General features: G+C 33.5%; 1 protein-coding gene across 6 annotated transcripts in view; it reads right to left on the bottom strand.

The window, feature by feature from the left end:
* Positions 1-9,798: 9,798 nt before the first annotated feature.
* The window catches only part of LOC115437631 (cyclic nucleotide-gated cation channel beta-1-like), a 43,613-nt gene continuing 36,785 nt past the window's right edge, over positions 9,799-16,626 (bottom strand). For 4 of the 6 annotated variants that reach the window (XM_030160921.1, XM_030160918.1, XM_030160919.1 and 1 more), the window contains 2 exons: positions 13,819-13,910; positions 9,799-12,648 (listed from right to left, as the gene is read on the bottom strand). In XM_030160921.1, coding sequence (XP_030016781.1) covers positions 12,556-12,648; positions 13,819-13,910 — 185 coding nt within the window. In that variant the 3' untranslated portion in view covers positions 9,799-12,555. Of the gene's footprint in view, positions 12,679-13,818; positions 13,911-16,626 lie in introns of all 6 variants that reach the window. The other 2 variants (XR_003937958.1, XM_030160920.1) reach the window with 2 other exon arrangements.

Below are 16,626 nucleotides of genomic sequence, written 5' to 3'. Positions count from 1 at the left end.
GTGTTTATAAAAGTGAAACGGAGTTTCTTTGCTGAATTCTGGATGAATATGAATGAACCTGGTTTTTAATGAAGTCTTTTTAACTGATCTACAGTTCAGTCCTGGGTCTGATTTCAGTATGAGCTCCTTAGTGTCACACAGAACTATATGCGACAGCCTTTGTATAATGTTACAGTGAACAAATCGTGTTCATATGGATATGAGTAATCACTTCAATCAGCGATGGGAAATTTTTACTGCATTTTCCAATTTACTGGTGAACCCTTCAAAGTTAAGTGTCAGTTTAATCTGGTCTTGGTCTGGGTTAAGGATTGATTACAACACTAGTTATTCATTTATCTTCATTTAAGACTTAAAATTGTCATTGGCATCGAAATGTGGTTCAACAAAACTCATAATAAACACAGTAGAATATCAGGGGGAGCTTCGTGTACTTTATGAAATTTCCCTTGGCAAAGCAATTTTGTTCAGCACCAAAAGGCAGCCAGACTACCATTCTGCTGTTAGGATGCTGGACACGACAAGTTAGAAAAAAAAAAAAAAAAAGATTTAAAATTGTACACTGATGTTGAGTAACAGTTAAAATGAGCTAAAAGACACAAAAGAATATACAGTACACACAATACAAGCGTTCAGTTAAAGCAGCAGAAGATGAGTGGTCCATGTTCATAAACAGAAACTGTGGTCAATGTCTGGCACTTCTCTACAAGTTTATATGCTTAAAAATAGAAATATGAGCAGGAAATTAAATTTAAAAAATGATAAAACTGACCACAGCTATTATAAAATTCTGTTTTGTTCTGAAATAGATCCACATTATACAAATATTATGCAATATAAAATGTTTTTACACTATATTTGTATGCACTTGTTGAAATATCCTTATGTAATTTAGATTTAATAAAACAGTGTGTTGTTACTGTGTTCTAAACTGTTCTCCTGTGGCTCCCCCTGCTGGTGAAGTCTGGTACATGGTTCATAATGAGGAGCAGCTGTAAATACTGTATTTCAGCTCAGATATACACACAATCTGTACAGTATATCTATGATGTAGTACTGTGTTCAGAGTACCAGAAGCACAAATGCTACACACTTTACTGCTGACAAAGAGCAGTAACTGTAATAATTTATAAAATTATTTTTAAAATATGTCTTCCACGTCTTGCAGATTAGTGAGCAAATACAGCTTTTATACAAGAATTTATGTTTTTTCTGGATTTTTTGAGGTTGACTTTTTATACTAACTTTTAATATTTGTACTGTATATATGTTTGTGAGATTAACAGTGTGTTTTATTGACTAAAGATACTAATAAACCTTGGTTTCTGACTGATGTCTGAGCTGGTCTGTCAACATTAAACCACACTTTGTGATGTTGTATGTGTGACGTTAACCCTTTCATGCATAGTGGGCACTACAGTGGACAGTTACTCTATAGACGTTCTCTTGTATATTCATGGGTTTTGTTGTTTTAGTTTCATATCAACCAACACAGTGGACACTTATGCACCATCCCATAAACTGACATTCATACCATTGCTGTAACTTTCCTGTTCTTTTATCTAAATCAATTTCTAATTGTTATTAGACTGTAATTAACAGTTTGTTTGTTTTTTAAACAAAAAAGTTTTTTTTTTTTTTTTTTTTTTTGCATATTATCTGAGTGAGTAATAACTACTACTAAAGTATGTTCAAATGTGAGAAAGCATCAGATTAGCAGCATTAACCTCCTGAGACCCAGGAAAGTGAAAATTTTAGCTTTTTTCCATTAAACAATTGTCTTGATTGGAAACCGCATAATGCAACAGGTTTTTTTTTGTTTGTTTTTTTCAGATACATTTATTTTATTTTTTTTATTTATTTATTTATTTATTTATTTATTTATTTTTAAATGGAATGTTCTTTGAAATGGACAGCAAGTAAAACTGTCAAACTTTTGTCCCCTACAGAGGACAAAAATGCATTGCTGGGTCTCAGGAGGTTAAAAATGTTTTTATTTCATAGTTTTCACACACTATGTCAGTAAATGCATGTTTCTGAGCTTCAAAAATTAAACACATGGTTTTCAGCTGAGTGGACATTTTTGTAACTCCATGAAAAATAGGTTCATAAAAAAAAAAAAAAAAAAAAAAAATCAATCACATTGTTTTTTTTCATGCCTAAAGAGGAATAAAACACTCAGGAAAAAAAAAAAATCTTGATTAAGATTCTCATAATTCATGCATGAAAGGGTTAATCTTGCATGGTATGACTGAACCCAGATGTCTCCCACACCGTCATGCTGGATATCGGCCTGTGTTAGTGAACACTTGCTCTGATGTAGTCTCATTATCCTTCATTATAAACTGTGTGTTGACAGGATGCGTCCGGTTATGTGACGCTGACAGCTTCAGGTTTAATGATGTTAATGATGGAGATCGTATCACTGGTTCTGACAGACAGACAACATTCATTTGTCACTGAGTAAAGTGCTTCACTGTCAACAAAAAAAAACAAAACCTTCACAGTTGTATGGACAAGTTAGCATCAGTAAGAAGTAAGTAAGGACAATATGATGTGAAATTTCACAGAAAAACATACAATATTTAAATGTTAGGTGCAGCTACATTTACAAAATTTTAGAACTACTCTATTTTCTATTTGCTGTCAGACTGTACAATACCATAATCTAATTAGCATCCACTCTTATTTTTTTATTTGGCTTGTTTTTTTTTTACCCTGGGGAAAAATAAAATTAATCTGTATCTGTATTTCTGTAAAGGACAAATGTTTAAAGGTTAGACTTGTCTCTCTCCTTTAATGATTGCCCTTCCTCACAGCAGACAATCTGATTTACCCCTTACATGACCCAGCATGAAAACCCCCAAAACAAGCACAAATGTGTATCTATACTTGTAAATATAGATGCCTGTGAATAAATATACAAAAGTAGCATCAATAAATGGGTGGTTAATCCTTAATTAAACTGCAAAAACAAGAAACCTAGAGGTGAAGTAAGACTTTTACGCACTGAAACCTCCAGTGAATGTTCAGCTCAGATCCAGACAAATTTGACCCAGAGCATTAATTCACAAACATTTGCATTTGTAACCTGTACAAGAGTATACACTGTAAAAAAAAAAAAAAAAAAATCCTGTTCTTTTTACAGAAAAAAACTGGCAGCTGTGGTTTCCAGAACAATATTATAAAAAACACATCCAACTGTAAACATATTTACGGAGTAACATGTAGATTTAACAGTTTAAACATGTAGATTTAACAGTTTAAACATGTAGATTTAACAGTTTAAACGTGTAGATTTAACAGTTTAAACGTGTAGATTTAACAGGTAAATGGACTGCACTTATTTAGCTAATTTTCTCCACCTTCATGGTGTCCAAAGCTCTTTCCAAATCCACCAGGTACAACTGGGACCAGTTTGGGGTTCAGTGTCTTCCATGGACACTTTAACATGTGGACAGTCTGAGCCAGGATTCGAACCACCAACCCTTTGGTTATTGGACGAGGTGCTCTACCAACTCTACCAACCCATTCATTTACAAATTTAAAATGTTACATTGTCAAATGTTTACTTTTTTATAACTTTTTTATATATACAAAAAAAATCAAATATGCCGTTATTTCAACATTATGGTCTCTGCAGTTTAAACGACACCGCATTGTATTTCACTTCACAGTTTTATTTTCTAAAAACAATAGAAATCATTTCTACATACAAATCTGGTTTTGTTCACATGCTCTTCCTGTAAAAACTACAGCTATATTTGATTTAATCGTTAACAAAAAAATCTTTTCAAATAAACAACTGTTTATTGTATTGTCACTTACAGTTTTTTTATGTTGCAATTTTACAACTTTTTGGTGTTAATTCTACAGTCATTTTTTATAGTGTACACTAAAAAAAAAAAAAAAAAACTTTAGGACCTTTAGTAGAACTCATTTTTAAAATTCTTCCTCTTATTTTTTAAAATTCTAATTTAGCTTGCAGAGAAAAAAAGTAAATAACACAATGAGAAAGAATTTACACAGAAGTACATGAGAAGAGAAGACAAAAATACAAAAAAGAGAAAATACAAAGAAAACTCAAATATAAAATAATGATAAGAAGTTTTAGATGCATTGACTTTTAAACTGATATTACAGACGCAAAAGCAAAAGAATTTAAGTTTACTAATGTGGTCTTTGTGTGTTTGTGTATCAGGTGCAGATGAGGAGTAAACAACGTGGGGTCCTTTGGTCAAGTTCTGCTGCCTTCATGCATCAAATCTTTAAGTTGTTGCAAATGATTCATACGCAAAGCTGAAGTTTAGGGTTATTTTATGTGTGTTTTTCTGCAAAATATAAAACAACACAGTAACTCTGATGTGCTTAAAGTGTGTATAATTTACTGACATTAATAAATGTGTCAAATCCATTACAGTAAAAAAAAAAAAAAAAGATGCTATAGATCAGGGGTGTCAAACTCATTTTAATTCAGGGGCCAGATTCAGCAAAATTTGATCTGAAGTGGGCCGAAACACTAAAATAATAACATAATAATACATAAACAATGTCAACTCCAAATTTTTCTCTATGTTTTACAGCGAAAAAGTAAAACTACATAATGAAAATGTTTACATCTACAAACTATCCTTTCAAACAATTTGAATAACATGAACAAACATTTAAAAAAAAGTAATTTTGACACTATTATGCCTCAGTTTATCATTTACACATGTACATTATAACTTACAGATCACAGTGGGTCTACAGACACAAAATATGTAGTAACAGGTGGAATATTACTAAAACTGCACTTCTCTGAAGACATTTCAGGTTGTTCATATTTGTTCAGGTTATTCAGAGTTTTTGCAAAATTATACTTTGATTTAGTGTAAATATATGAAAATATTCACACTTACAAAGAGAAAAATTGGAGTTGTGAGTGTTTATAGGCTATTATGAGACTGAATCGGTCTGAATGTGGAACCTGATCTAAAATGATTGCACTGGTCTACAAGGAAAATGTTTCCAGAATAAAAGTAATGAAATTTTACCACATGAGAGTCACTGATAAAGAAAAATCAAGTCAAAAATGCTGGTTGACTGAACTTTCCAAGATACAGCCTTGGGTCAAAATGTGAAATTCAAGAATTAACAAGAGAATGGGTTTGACTCAAAAGGAATATTTGTCTCAGAGCTACAAGATCTACTTCAAAACACTGTCTGCACATTAGAATACATTCACTTTACAGGTTCTATTTAGTGGAAGATTTATAAAACTGTTATATAAATGTACATAAACCAATATATACAGCATGGGGAAGCAAAATTTACAATGAACATTTAGTTGTTTTTTCTCAGCAGGCACTACATCAGTTGTTTTGAAATCAAACATATATTGATGTCATAATCATACCTAACACTATTATCCATACCTTTTCAGAAACTTTTGCCCATATGAGTAATCAGGAAAGCAAACGTCAAAGAGTGTGTGATTTGCTGAATGCACTCGTCACACCAAAGGAGATTTCAAAAATAGTTGGAGTGTCCATAAAGACTGTTTATAATGGAAAGAAGAGAATGACTATGAGCAAAACTATTAGGAGAAAGTCTGGAAGATACTATTAAAGAAGAATGGGAGAAGTTGTCACCCGAATATTTGAGGAACACTTGCGCAAGTTTCAGGAAGCGTGTGAAGGCAGTTATTGAGAAAGAAGGAGGACACATAGAATAAAAACATTTTCTATTATGTCCATTTTCTTGTGGCAAATAAATTCTCATGACTTTCAATAAATTAATTGGTCATACACTGTCTTTCAATCCCTGCCTCAAAATATTGTAAATTTTGCTTCCCCACCCTGTATGTGTAATAACACTTAATCATATACCTTGAAAACATCAGCAAACTGGCACTTTTGTCATTTATTTTCCAATTAATCTTATTAAAATACGTAACATTTAACACATTTAATCTCTGAAGCAAATCATTTCTAAAAAATTGTAGACCAGTGTTGTTAATATCTTCAGTGTAATTTTTGCATTTCACAAATTCATCCCAGGGGCCAGATTGGACCCTTTGGAGGGCCGGATTTGGCCCCCGGGCTGCATGTCTGACACCTGTGCTATAGATCATGAATAAAACATGAAGAAATTAATAATCAGGAGCCCTTTAGTAATGTGGAGGACTGTCTGTGAAAGGAACATCTGAAATATCCATCACGGCGTTGATGAACCTCCTAAAACCCTGCATCTGCATATATGAATTTCTGCTCCTCAACATGTTTTTGTGTCATATTTTAAAACTAATCAGTATAAAAATAAGATGCTGAATCTTAAAAATACAAAACCTTTCCACATATTATGATTTAACCTTTTTATTTATGCTTTAATCCTTCTCTTATTTGATGTGGTGTGGAGATTTGATGAGTTTTAGTACATACCAGCTAGGATGCAAATAATGAGAATATATAGTCGTGCTTTGTTTTCATAGTTCTTTTAGATATTTTTCCATGTGTTTCTGAGACACGGTGACAAACAATTCTAAGCTAGGAGACTTTTATTGGCAAATAAATGTCACTTATGCAAAAGGTCAGTTTGTGTCACTGACAAAATGTTTGGCCATGACCGTACTTGAATGATTTATTGAACTTAAATCATTGTTAAAGACGTCAAAAACTATTTCATACTCAAATACGGTGCTTAGTTTTTCTACTTCTCGGATCATATTAATCACAAATAGTTAAGAGAAAATAAAATTAGCACACACAATAAAAACATTGGCCTACTGTTTTAGCTAGTAATCCTCATTTCTGGCACAAGATCACAATTATTTTGTTTTCTGTACTTGTCAGTGTTTGCTTTTTGATATCCATATTTGCTTCCCATTATCAATATGCATTAACAGAAAAAAACAGATCCACAGTCAGACTCAGGATTCACACTCTTTATTGCAGATGTCATCACCACACTTACATTTGGCAAGAAGAAATGACTGAAACTGAAGGCAAACAAACTAAGAAATAAATCAGAAGAAATGATACCAGTGAGGAAAAAGCTGTGAAAACTGTCTAAATGAGTCCAGACAGACTAAAAGTAGTGTGTTACTGTATGTTTTCTCTGAATTCAATAAACTAAAGACTAAACCCACATGTTCCCTAAAAAACAAAACTAGAATAGCATACGATTAAAGTGTTTTGGTGAGTTGATGACAGGAAATAGAGCATGTATAGTTGTGAATAAATTACCCTAACTGTAATGAAAACACAGGGTAACACTGAGCTAACACTATGGGATGTATAGTGTGTTCTATGCGCTATCATACAGTACATCTGTCCTATAACACCATGCTGAACTTTGACCCTATATAACCCATACTGTGCATTCAACACACCTCAGAATATCATTAGACATCACAACATCTGTGATTAGAGGCGAAAGTCACAAGACAAAGCAACTGTTTTATGTCAGTTTCTCGCACGTATCATAAAATATTGGTGTGTTTTAGAGATTTTTAGGCTACAAGACTCGTTTGATTTGGTGAAATTACACTTGTGATGCTTCAGATGTACCTGTTTACATTCATTATATTCAATAGTTTTAATAATTTTCAACCAAAGATTAATCTATTGTATTGGTTACAGATGTTTAATTTGTTTGCCTGCTTTGAGTACCACACTCATTAACATTTAACATTAGTTGAAGCTATTTTACTAGAATGGAAAGGAAAACTCTAAATATATGCCAGTAAATGTGAATTAACCCATAAAGACCCAGTGCTACTTTTGTGGCAGTTCCCAGATGAACTTTTCTCTCTATTTAACCTTTCATAAGTTATTTATCACAATTTATTGTAATATTATCCTCTGTATTTTGTGTTTTTTCAATGAAAATCAGGTAGTTTTTAATTTATAATTCATTGATCATGTACCTGTTCATAAAAGCTCCGATTAAAGTTGATTGTCATAATATCAGAACCAGAGAAAAATGAAGAAAATGTAACTTCTTCAACAAAACAATTGTTTCCATCCACTCCATGAATTTTACTGGTGAATCAATGTTGTAGAAGATGACAGTGTTTCCACGGTAACTACAGAGCCTCTGAACGTCCAAATGGGTCATATCTGATGACCATGAAAAGATGACAAACTGTATTTTACACTAATTACATGTATTGATAGGATTAGTGGATCAACAGGTATTAAACAGTTCAGACCAGTAGATGCTTTTGGTCTGTTTGGGTCTTTATGGGTTAAATCATGTTATTTATCTCAGTGTCATGCCTCCCTGTGACCATGTTGAGTCACATAGTGCATATGTTGAAGACTTTTATTGTGAAAGATAACTTTTGAGGAAGGCTATAGGTTGTAGTTGAAATATGTAAAGGTAAAAAACTACTTTTTTTTTATCTGTCTGACAAAAAAGAAAAATAAATCTTAATACTAGAAGTAGTGGATCTGCAGTGGACAGAAAATATTAGCATTTATGTTTTCATAGAAAGTCAGTACTGTGCATTTAAACAATTAGGAGTTTTTAGGTTTGAGCAGTTTTAATGTGTAATATTTAGTGACATCTAGTGGTGAAGTTGCAGATTGCTCCACCTCTTCAGTTTTGGAAATACCAGCTCTGGCCCACACTGTTTGTAGGATACAGGAAAGCACCTTACCACCAGCTATAAATAATTTAAAAAAAAGAGTGTGAGCCTGTTCGGATCATCTGGATAAATCTTACACACTGAGCTTTTCAACAAAAATGTGAATTGCTTGTGATTGATTATTTCCAAGCTGCTATGCACAAGATGAATAAAAGGGAAAACACTGTTAACTAAATGTAGTTTTGTATCATAGACTTGCAGGGATAGAATATAGATACAGGCTACATCACTGGAACTCACACAGCTTCAGGTTGCATAGTGACCGACACCTCTAACAGCACCATTTTACACTCTGGCGTCCTGTGCTAATATTACTTCCCTGTTTTAAACAGATCATTTCAGTTCTAGTCTTCATCTACTGATTCCCTGCTCATTTTGGAAATCACCTCAAGATTTTACTGATCAATTTAAGACACATCTGGGTCTCTAAGCTACACAGTGGAAACACCACCTCAGATCTGAAGGTCTGAATTGATATCTTCAATTAAATCTCTTCTTAAACCTTGCTATTATTAATTTTTCTTCATTTGATTGTTGTATTTTTATTGCTTCCACTCTTTTGTCATTCATTTATCTTGACATTTTGTATTTTTGGATCTTTATTTTATGTGAATTCACCTTATCATGGGTTTTTGTTGCTTTGGTTTGACTTTACTGTTTGACTTTTTTTTTTGTTATGGAGCTGAAATGCTTCCTGTTGTGTACCATGGGACTTTATTTCAGAAAAAACAAAAAACAAAACTGTATTAGTTGTCAGTGGTGAGAGACTCAAGAGTAATTATGCCACCATTTATATATATATATATATATATATATATATATATATATATATATATATATATATATATATATATATATATATATATATATGCCCTTTGACAGTTGGAAAGACAGACAAAAAGTAAAAAAAAAAAAGTCACACCATTTTTGACAAGAGATGCAGTCCATTGAGCTATTTAACACAAAACTAGATGTTTCTTGACAATCTTTACCCAAAACTGCCGCTTTCTTGGCTTGTAAAAGTTTCTTCTAAACTGACAAACATCAAATGTGTAAATGATACATGACACAATTAAACTGGGATCAGATCTTTGATGCCATTGGGTTTTTTTCTGAAGATAGGTCCCCCGGGACACATTGTACTCTGTATTACCTGCTTGAACTTAATAAACTCTTTTTTTTTTCTTTTTTTTTTTTTTAAGGTGCTGTTATTACTATATTTTAGACTGTGACATTGCCATTACCACAATAAAAGCTCATAGCACAAGCAAAACAATGCTGCATTTAGTATTTTATGACTGAAATACGTATATTCCTGTCTGTCAGTTAAAATCATCCCATTTCTGAGTTGACTTGAATGCACATGTATCACACAGCCAAGCTAAGTTTTGTGTAAATACTGAGCAAATTATAGACATAAAATAAACCTGGGCAACAGTTGAAGGTTGGGTTCATATAAAACACACACATGCACACACACCGCACACAAAAAGTCCTCTTCTAAAAACATGGCAGATCTTCCATTTCAGAAATTCATTCTAACATAATATATTATAAACATCTTCCAAACAAAGCATTGCTGAATTCATAAATATATGCAGCAAAAATACAATACAATAAATCTCTTTTTAGGAATCAAGACAGGACATAAAAATATGTAAAAATCTTTACTAGACCTTAGGGTTAGAAGAGCTGTTCATTCAGAAGTGCTCATGTTATTTTGTTCAAACAGCTGAGCCACAAATAGACAAGAGTTTGGCCAGGTTGACTTTTTTTTTTATGATGGACCAAATGGAAAGAAAGACAATTTAGCTGCAAAATAAATAAATACAAAATGAGAGCAAAAATCTTTCTTGCAAAGTGATGACTTTTTTTAAAGGTATATTCAGACTTAAGGCAAACTTTTTGGCTGCTGTTGCACGAATATGATTGAAGTGTTACCTTGACAGCAGCATATGTACCAATTATTTATGTGATTTGGAGGTGAATTTAATATGGTTTCAATATCTTCCATTTGGCAGTATGACACGACCATATAACAATCACCACCATGATGGCAGTCCTCGATGAGGGAACCCAACTGGATTAAATGCAGTTTTTACAACTGTTTTTACTTGATAATGGACTTTAAGTTAATGAAGGACTACTCAGCCTGCCCCAGGGCAGCTGTGGCTACAAATGTAGTTTACCACCAGCAGTGAGAGGGAATGAGTAATGGAACAATAATGTGAAGCGCTTTGGGTTCCTTGAAAAGCACTATAGAATTTTAATCCCTTATTATTCTTACTATTACTCTCACACAGTAGATTTTTGGTTTGACTTTAAGTCACAGGGACACAGTAACACTATTCTTCTAAGTCTTATAAAAGAAAACAAAGTAGGTTTATAAGCATTAATCTCTGCAGTGGCAACATTAAAACACAAAAATACCACACACTGGACATCTTTAAGTACTTTTTAAAAGCTCCTGAGTAATTTCTATCTATGGGACATTTTCTTTTCTGCAGTTATGACTTGAATTCAATGTTCTTGTTTCATTTGTTTCATTTTCAGCTCAATATCATATGTTCCTGAAGTCACACCATCTGCAATTTTAACTCCATCTAGGGATGTGCAAAGCATGAGGTCAATTAGGTTGAAGTGAGTAAGTTGAAGTTCTTCCACCTGAAATCTTTTTTACTCAAAAAGATTAACATTTCAACCTGTTTGCCTGTTGTTAAATTATGGTTCTTTATTTTGTCATAACATTGATGTTATTGTCGCCCTCACAAGGGCTGCTTTTTATTATTGCTGTCATTTTTTGCATATAGTTTCATAAGCTATTTTTGGATCATTTTTATCTGGATTTCATGGAGGAGAACTATATTAACTGAAATGAGCTTTAATTTTTGGGACATGCCCCACAAAGTCCCTTAGAGACAATCTGAATCTGAACATTTTGCATTTAGCCTGAATACCTTTAAGTTCAGTTCTCAATAGCTACAATTAAAAAATCTGTCTTTTCACAGGCTTTCATGTCCATTATAATCACTTGTATCCATTCTGTGTGTCATACCATCACAATTAAAACTAGCGTTGTGGAGCCAACATGGCGAGCAGTGAAACCTGGGACATCCAAACTCTTTAGATTAATGGCTCATTATAATATTTGTCTAAGGCAGTGATTTTCAAAGTCTGGGTTGGCACTTTAAAATGCATACTTTAATTATTTGACAAGGACACAAGAGGTGTATGACCCCTCAAATTGTTACTATGCATAGCTACAGTATTGAAATAGAAGCTATTAAATCAGTAACTAAATGTTGAGACAACGCTGAATAAAAAATGTGTCTGCCCAGAAAATGTTTGAAAATCACTGCATTACTGCAGTAGTCTAACTCGTAGTCATAAAAATGAGTAAATATCAATAAATACTTGTAGTGGAGTTAATTCAAAGTGCAGTAAATATGAAATACTCAAGAAAAAAACACAGATTTTGACATGTGCCACTGAAAGTCATTCAGATAAAATACAGGCCATATGTCAAAACAGTGCTATTATTATAGCTAAAAGTTTATATTTATTGTGCCCTCGAAGTCCACAAAAATTACAATTTATATGAAAAAATTCTGACATGATGTGACAAGACAAGCAGTCATATTGTTTTAGACCTCGTGCAAAAGAATCTCTTTGCTTTTAAAGCCTTTAAAACATGAGGGAAACCTAAATTAAGAAATGATAATTTCCGTCTTCATTAAAAGTCATACTCTCCTTCTCTTCTGGCATCTCACGTGAAGCATGTCCATTATAGGAAGTAATACATAGTTTGGACAAATGTTGCGATAGATGTTGGTGCTATAGACAGGACTGAGGAAGTTTACCCAATGGAGGACATAAATAAAGGTGGAGGTCTTCATTTTGCTTCTCATAAAGCCTGTTGATGCTCAATCTTTCTTCTGATTGGCGAGTAGAGACGCCTCCCATCGCTGAGCCATGGCATTCTGTCGACGGGGCACTGAAGAGAGGGAGGGGGGGAACTGGAGGGAGGGGGAGATTCAGCTAAACCACTAGAACCACAATACAGATGGATGGATGAATGGATGGATGGAAGGACGGATGGATGGATGGACGGACAGACGGATGGATGGATAAAGGTACAAATTATAGGATGATTGGAGAGAATGTTGGATGGATGAATAGATGGATACAGACGTGAAATGAGCCAAAATATGATATATTTTCTAATTGTGAACTAATGGGATTAAAAAATTAATCAGTCGAGCTGATTAACACAACAGTTCAGTTCACAATTGGTCAAAGCATCAAATGAATGGATGAGTAAGAATAAGAAAAAATTAATAAACACATAAATTATAATTATAAAGAAAATTATAAAGTATGGATATGAATGTCATGCCAGCATTCAACACATAATAAAACAGAGACATGATGACATATCAAAGTTAAATGAACATACAATGTTTACCAAGTACAGTCCCACTACACTGTTGTCACTGATTTAGTCAAATACTTGGTCTCCCTTTAACTACTGCCTATGTCACTGTTTTGGGATGATTTTATTCTTTATTTGCAGAATAGTAAAGCACATCAAAATTGCACTAAGATACAGTGTTAGGAGAGAACTAACAGGAGTGTTGATCAGATATTAAAATATTTATATTACAATGTCATATATATAATATATAATCACACCTGTACATCTTTTACATCTGAATAACAACTATGTTGGCATATTTATAATGATCTCAAATATGTATGATTTATTCTTCTCTGAATAACTACTTTGGTTGTGTCAGTTTGATTAATTTTATTCTTATTCTTGAAAAAAACAGAGGGACATTTGTGTAAATTTCTCTGTAACCAGGAAATACATAGTTAATAAAAATGAGTAGTTATAATATGTAATGTGTCCATCTGTGTGCAATCCCATTTTTAAAGAGTTTTACAAATTTCTGTTGCATGAAGAATCCTAAAAAAATACTTTCTGTTTGGATTGAGGGTAAAATTCAGCTGACTCTACCAGGTTTGTGAAAAGACTAAAAGTGCACCTACATCATCCCTTCAGCTGGTTTGTGTTCTAAGCTCCGTGCTCCCGCTGAGACCAGGTTTTACTAATGATCATGAGTGGAGGGCCTGAGTGTCGTCCCTAAATAGAACAAAGTTTGTGTGTTTGTGTGTCAGCCAACCTTGTGGTCACAAGACAGACTGGATCGCTCCATTTTACGGGTCCTGGAGGGGGAAGACGGGGACGAAACACATCTGTCTGCAACCTCTGGCACTGGGGTAAGAACAAAAACAAACAGACAATGGCATCACACAGGAGGAAAAAGCAATGTAACAGTTCCTACAGTTAAATGCAAGGCTTTAAGATTTTTTAAGAGCATTAAAAAAACATTGAAGATCTATTGCTGGAGCCAAATTTTGGTGATGATCCATGTGATGTGAATACACAATATTGGGTAATGGCAAGAGTTGCTAGTGAACTTTATGCTTCTCTGACTTTTATGCAACTTTAATACCTTTATTCCTCTAGTCCTTAATTTAAGTGCTTTCTTGCGCATGGTTCAGCAGGCGTCCAATTTGTTATTTTCTCCAGGCTTCATCCAAGCATAAAATGTACTGTTTTCAAGCCAGATTACTTATTTTAACCCTTTCATGCATAGTGGTCACTACAGTGGACAGCTATTCAAAAGTGTTCTCTTGTATACTCATGGATTTTATTGTTTTAGTTCCATATCAGCCAACACAGTGGACGCCTGTGCACCATCCCATACACTGGCATTCATACCACTGCCGTAACTTTGCTGTTCTTGATAAACCTGATCTGCAGTAACATGTTTGAGTGTAAATCAATTGCTTGTTATTGATTTTAGAATGTAATTAACAGTTTTTCTTAGACAAAAAGGTTTTTTTTTGCATATTATCTCCATAAAGTGAGTAAGAACTAATATTAGAGTATGTTAAAATTTGACAAAACATCAGATTAGCAGCAATAAAAAAAATTATTTCATAGTTTTCACACAGTGTATCAATGAATACATGCTTCTTTGCTTCAAAAATTAAATGCATGGTGTCAAGCTGAGTGGATATTTTTGCAGCTCCATGAAAAATAGGTTCATAAAAAAAATTTTCAATCACATTGTTTTTTTTTTCATGCCTAAAGAGGAATAAAACACTCAGGAAAAAAATCTTGATTAAGGTTCTTATATTTTATGCATGAAAGGGTTAATTTGCACCAGGATGGACAGTTTGTTCCCTTTTGTTAAAGCATGATCAATACAGATCCCAAAAATATATTTAAAAACAACAATGAAGTTAATACAAGAACTTACATAAATATCATTAATCAATCAAAATTATCACCTTTCAAAATCTGATTTATGACATTTCAAGACAGTTGTAAGATTCAGTGTAAAATATTTACATTTGCATCTGGTGGTGAGTTTGCAGATTGAAAGTTAAAGCCCTATTTGCAGGGGATTAGGATAACATCTGTCTGTCATGAAGCACATTCACATGGGCTAAGCAAAGTCTGTTTTTTACTTGAATATACTGACATTATTTACCAGTTCTGATGTCAAGAAGGGTCATTACTTAGAGACAAATGTTGAAAGACGACAAATGTTCATCCATTCACTCATCCCATCCATCTCATCATCTTCTGAAGTATTGAACTTTACTCTTTCAGTGAATATCATGCTATACTGTGACCTGAGCCTCCTGAATTTCCACCCACAGAACTTTCATTTATCATCATTACTGCCGAATGCAAACTCATCAACTCGGAATTGGACTGAATAAATGCACAATGGACACAAAATATGACACGTATTCCCCCAAATCATAGAGACAGTGATTCACATGGGACTAATCTTATCATAGGACCTCAGAGTTCGCTGAAATACGGTATTATATTTGCATTGGAGTTTTTACTTTACAAATTACAGACATGCCAGATTTGCAGGGGATTAAAATCACAGATGACTTCTGCGATTATTACCCCGCCCCCTGAAGGGGAGGCAAGGGGTACTGTTTTTGGTTTGGTTTGTTTCTTTCTTTCTTTGTTAACACTCTAGCAGCAAAACCACTGGTAGACTTCATAACAAATTTGGTTTATAGATTGCCAGTGACCCAGAATAGATCTCATTATATTTTGGGAAAAGTAGGTCAAATTTAAAATTCTTCATGAATTTTTAAAATATTTTTTTTTCCCATTTACTTATAATGGACGAAATTTCAAATGTCTGTAGCAGCAAAACTAGTGGTTGAATTCATACTAAATTAGGGCTATAGATTGCCAGTTACCCAGAATATATGTGGTTACATTTTGGGAAAAGTTGGTTAAAGTTACAATTTTTTTATGAATTTTTAAATGATTTTTTTCTTCTCCCATTTTCTTATAATGGGGGACACTTCGAATATCAATAAAAACATCAATTTTGTTTCAATTTCCTTCAAACTTGGCACATATACAGAGGTTATTGATATGCTGACATCAGCACATGCATAGACATGATGACATCAGATGGATTGATTTCATAATAAGCTACAATACATGTGAGGGGCGGGGTTTGTTGTACCTGGCACCTCTTGTTTTATTTATTTAACCAGGTAAGTTAGTTGAAAACTGATTCTCATTTTCAGTAAGGACATATGAGTCTGTCCGTGCTATCCGCATTACATTTTGGTGTCCTCGTTATGCGGTAACATGGATTTTGTCCTGACAAAATACATGTTACTGCATAACGGGGACACTAAAATGTAATGCAAATAGCACAGACAGACCCATATAGAAAGATCTTCCGTCAGACATTTGTGGTGTTTTATTACTTGTATTATTGCAGGGCTGTCAAACTCATTTTGGTTCAGTGGCCATATTTGGCCCAATTTGATCTGCAGCAGGCCAGACCAGTAAAATAATGACTTCATAACCTATAAATAATGACAAATCCAAGTCTTTCTTTTTGTTTTAGTACAAAAAAAACCCCAATTAA

The sequence above is a fragment of the Sphaeramia orbicularis genome, chromosome 17 (assembly GCF_902148855.1).
Source record: "Sphaeramia orbicularis chromosome 17, fSphaOr1.1, whole genome shotgun sequence".
NCBI lineage: Eukaryota > Metazoa > Chordata > Actinopteri > Kurtiformes > Apogonidae > Sphaeramia > Sphaeramia orbicularis.
Note: the sequence above shows the minus strand (reverse complement) of the source record. Positions and strands in the feature narration are given on the sequence as shown.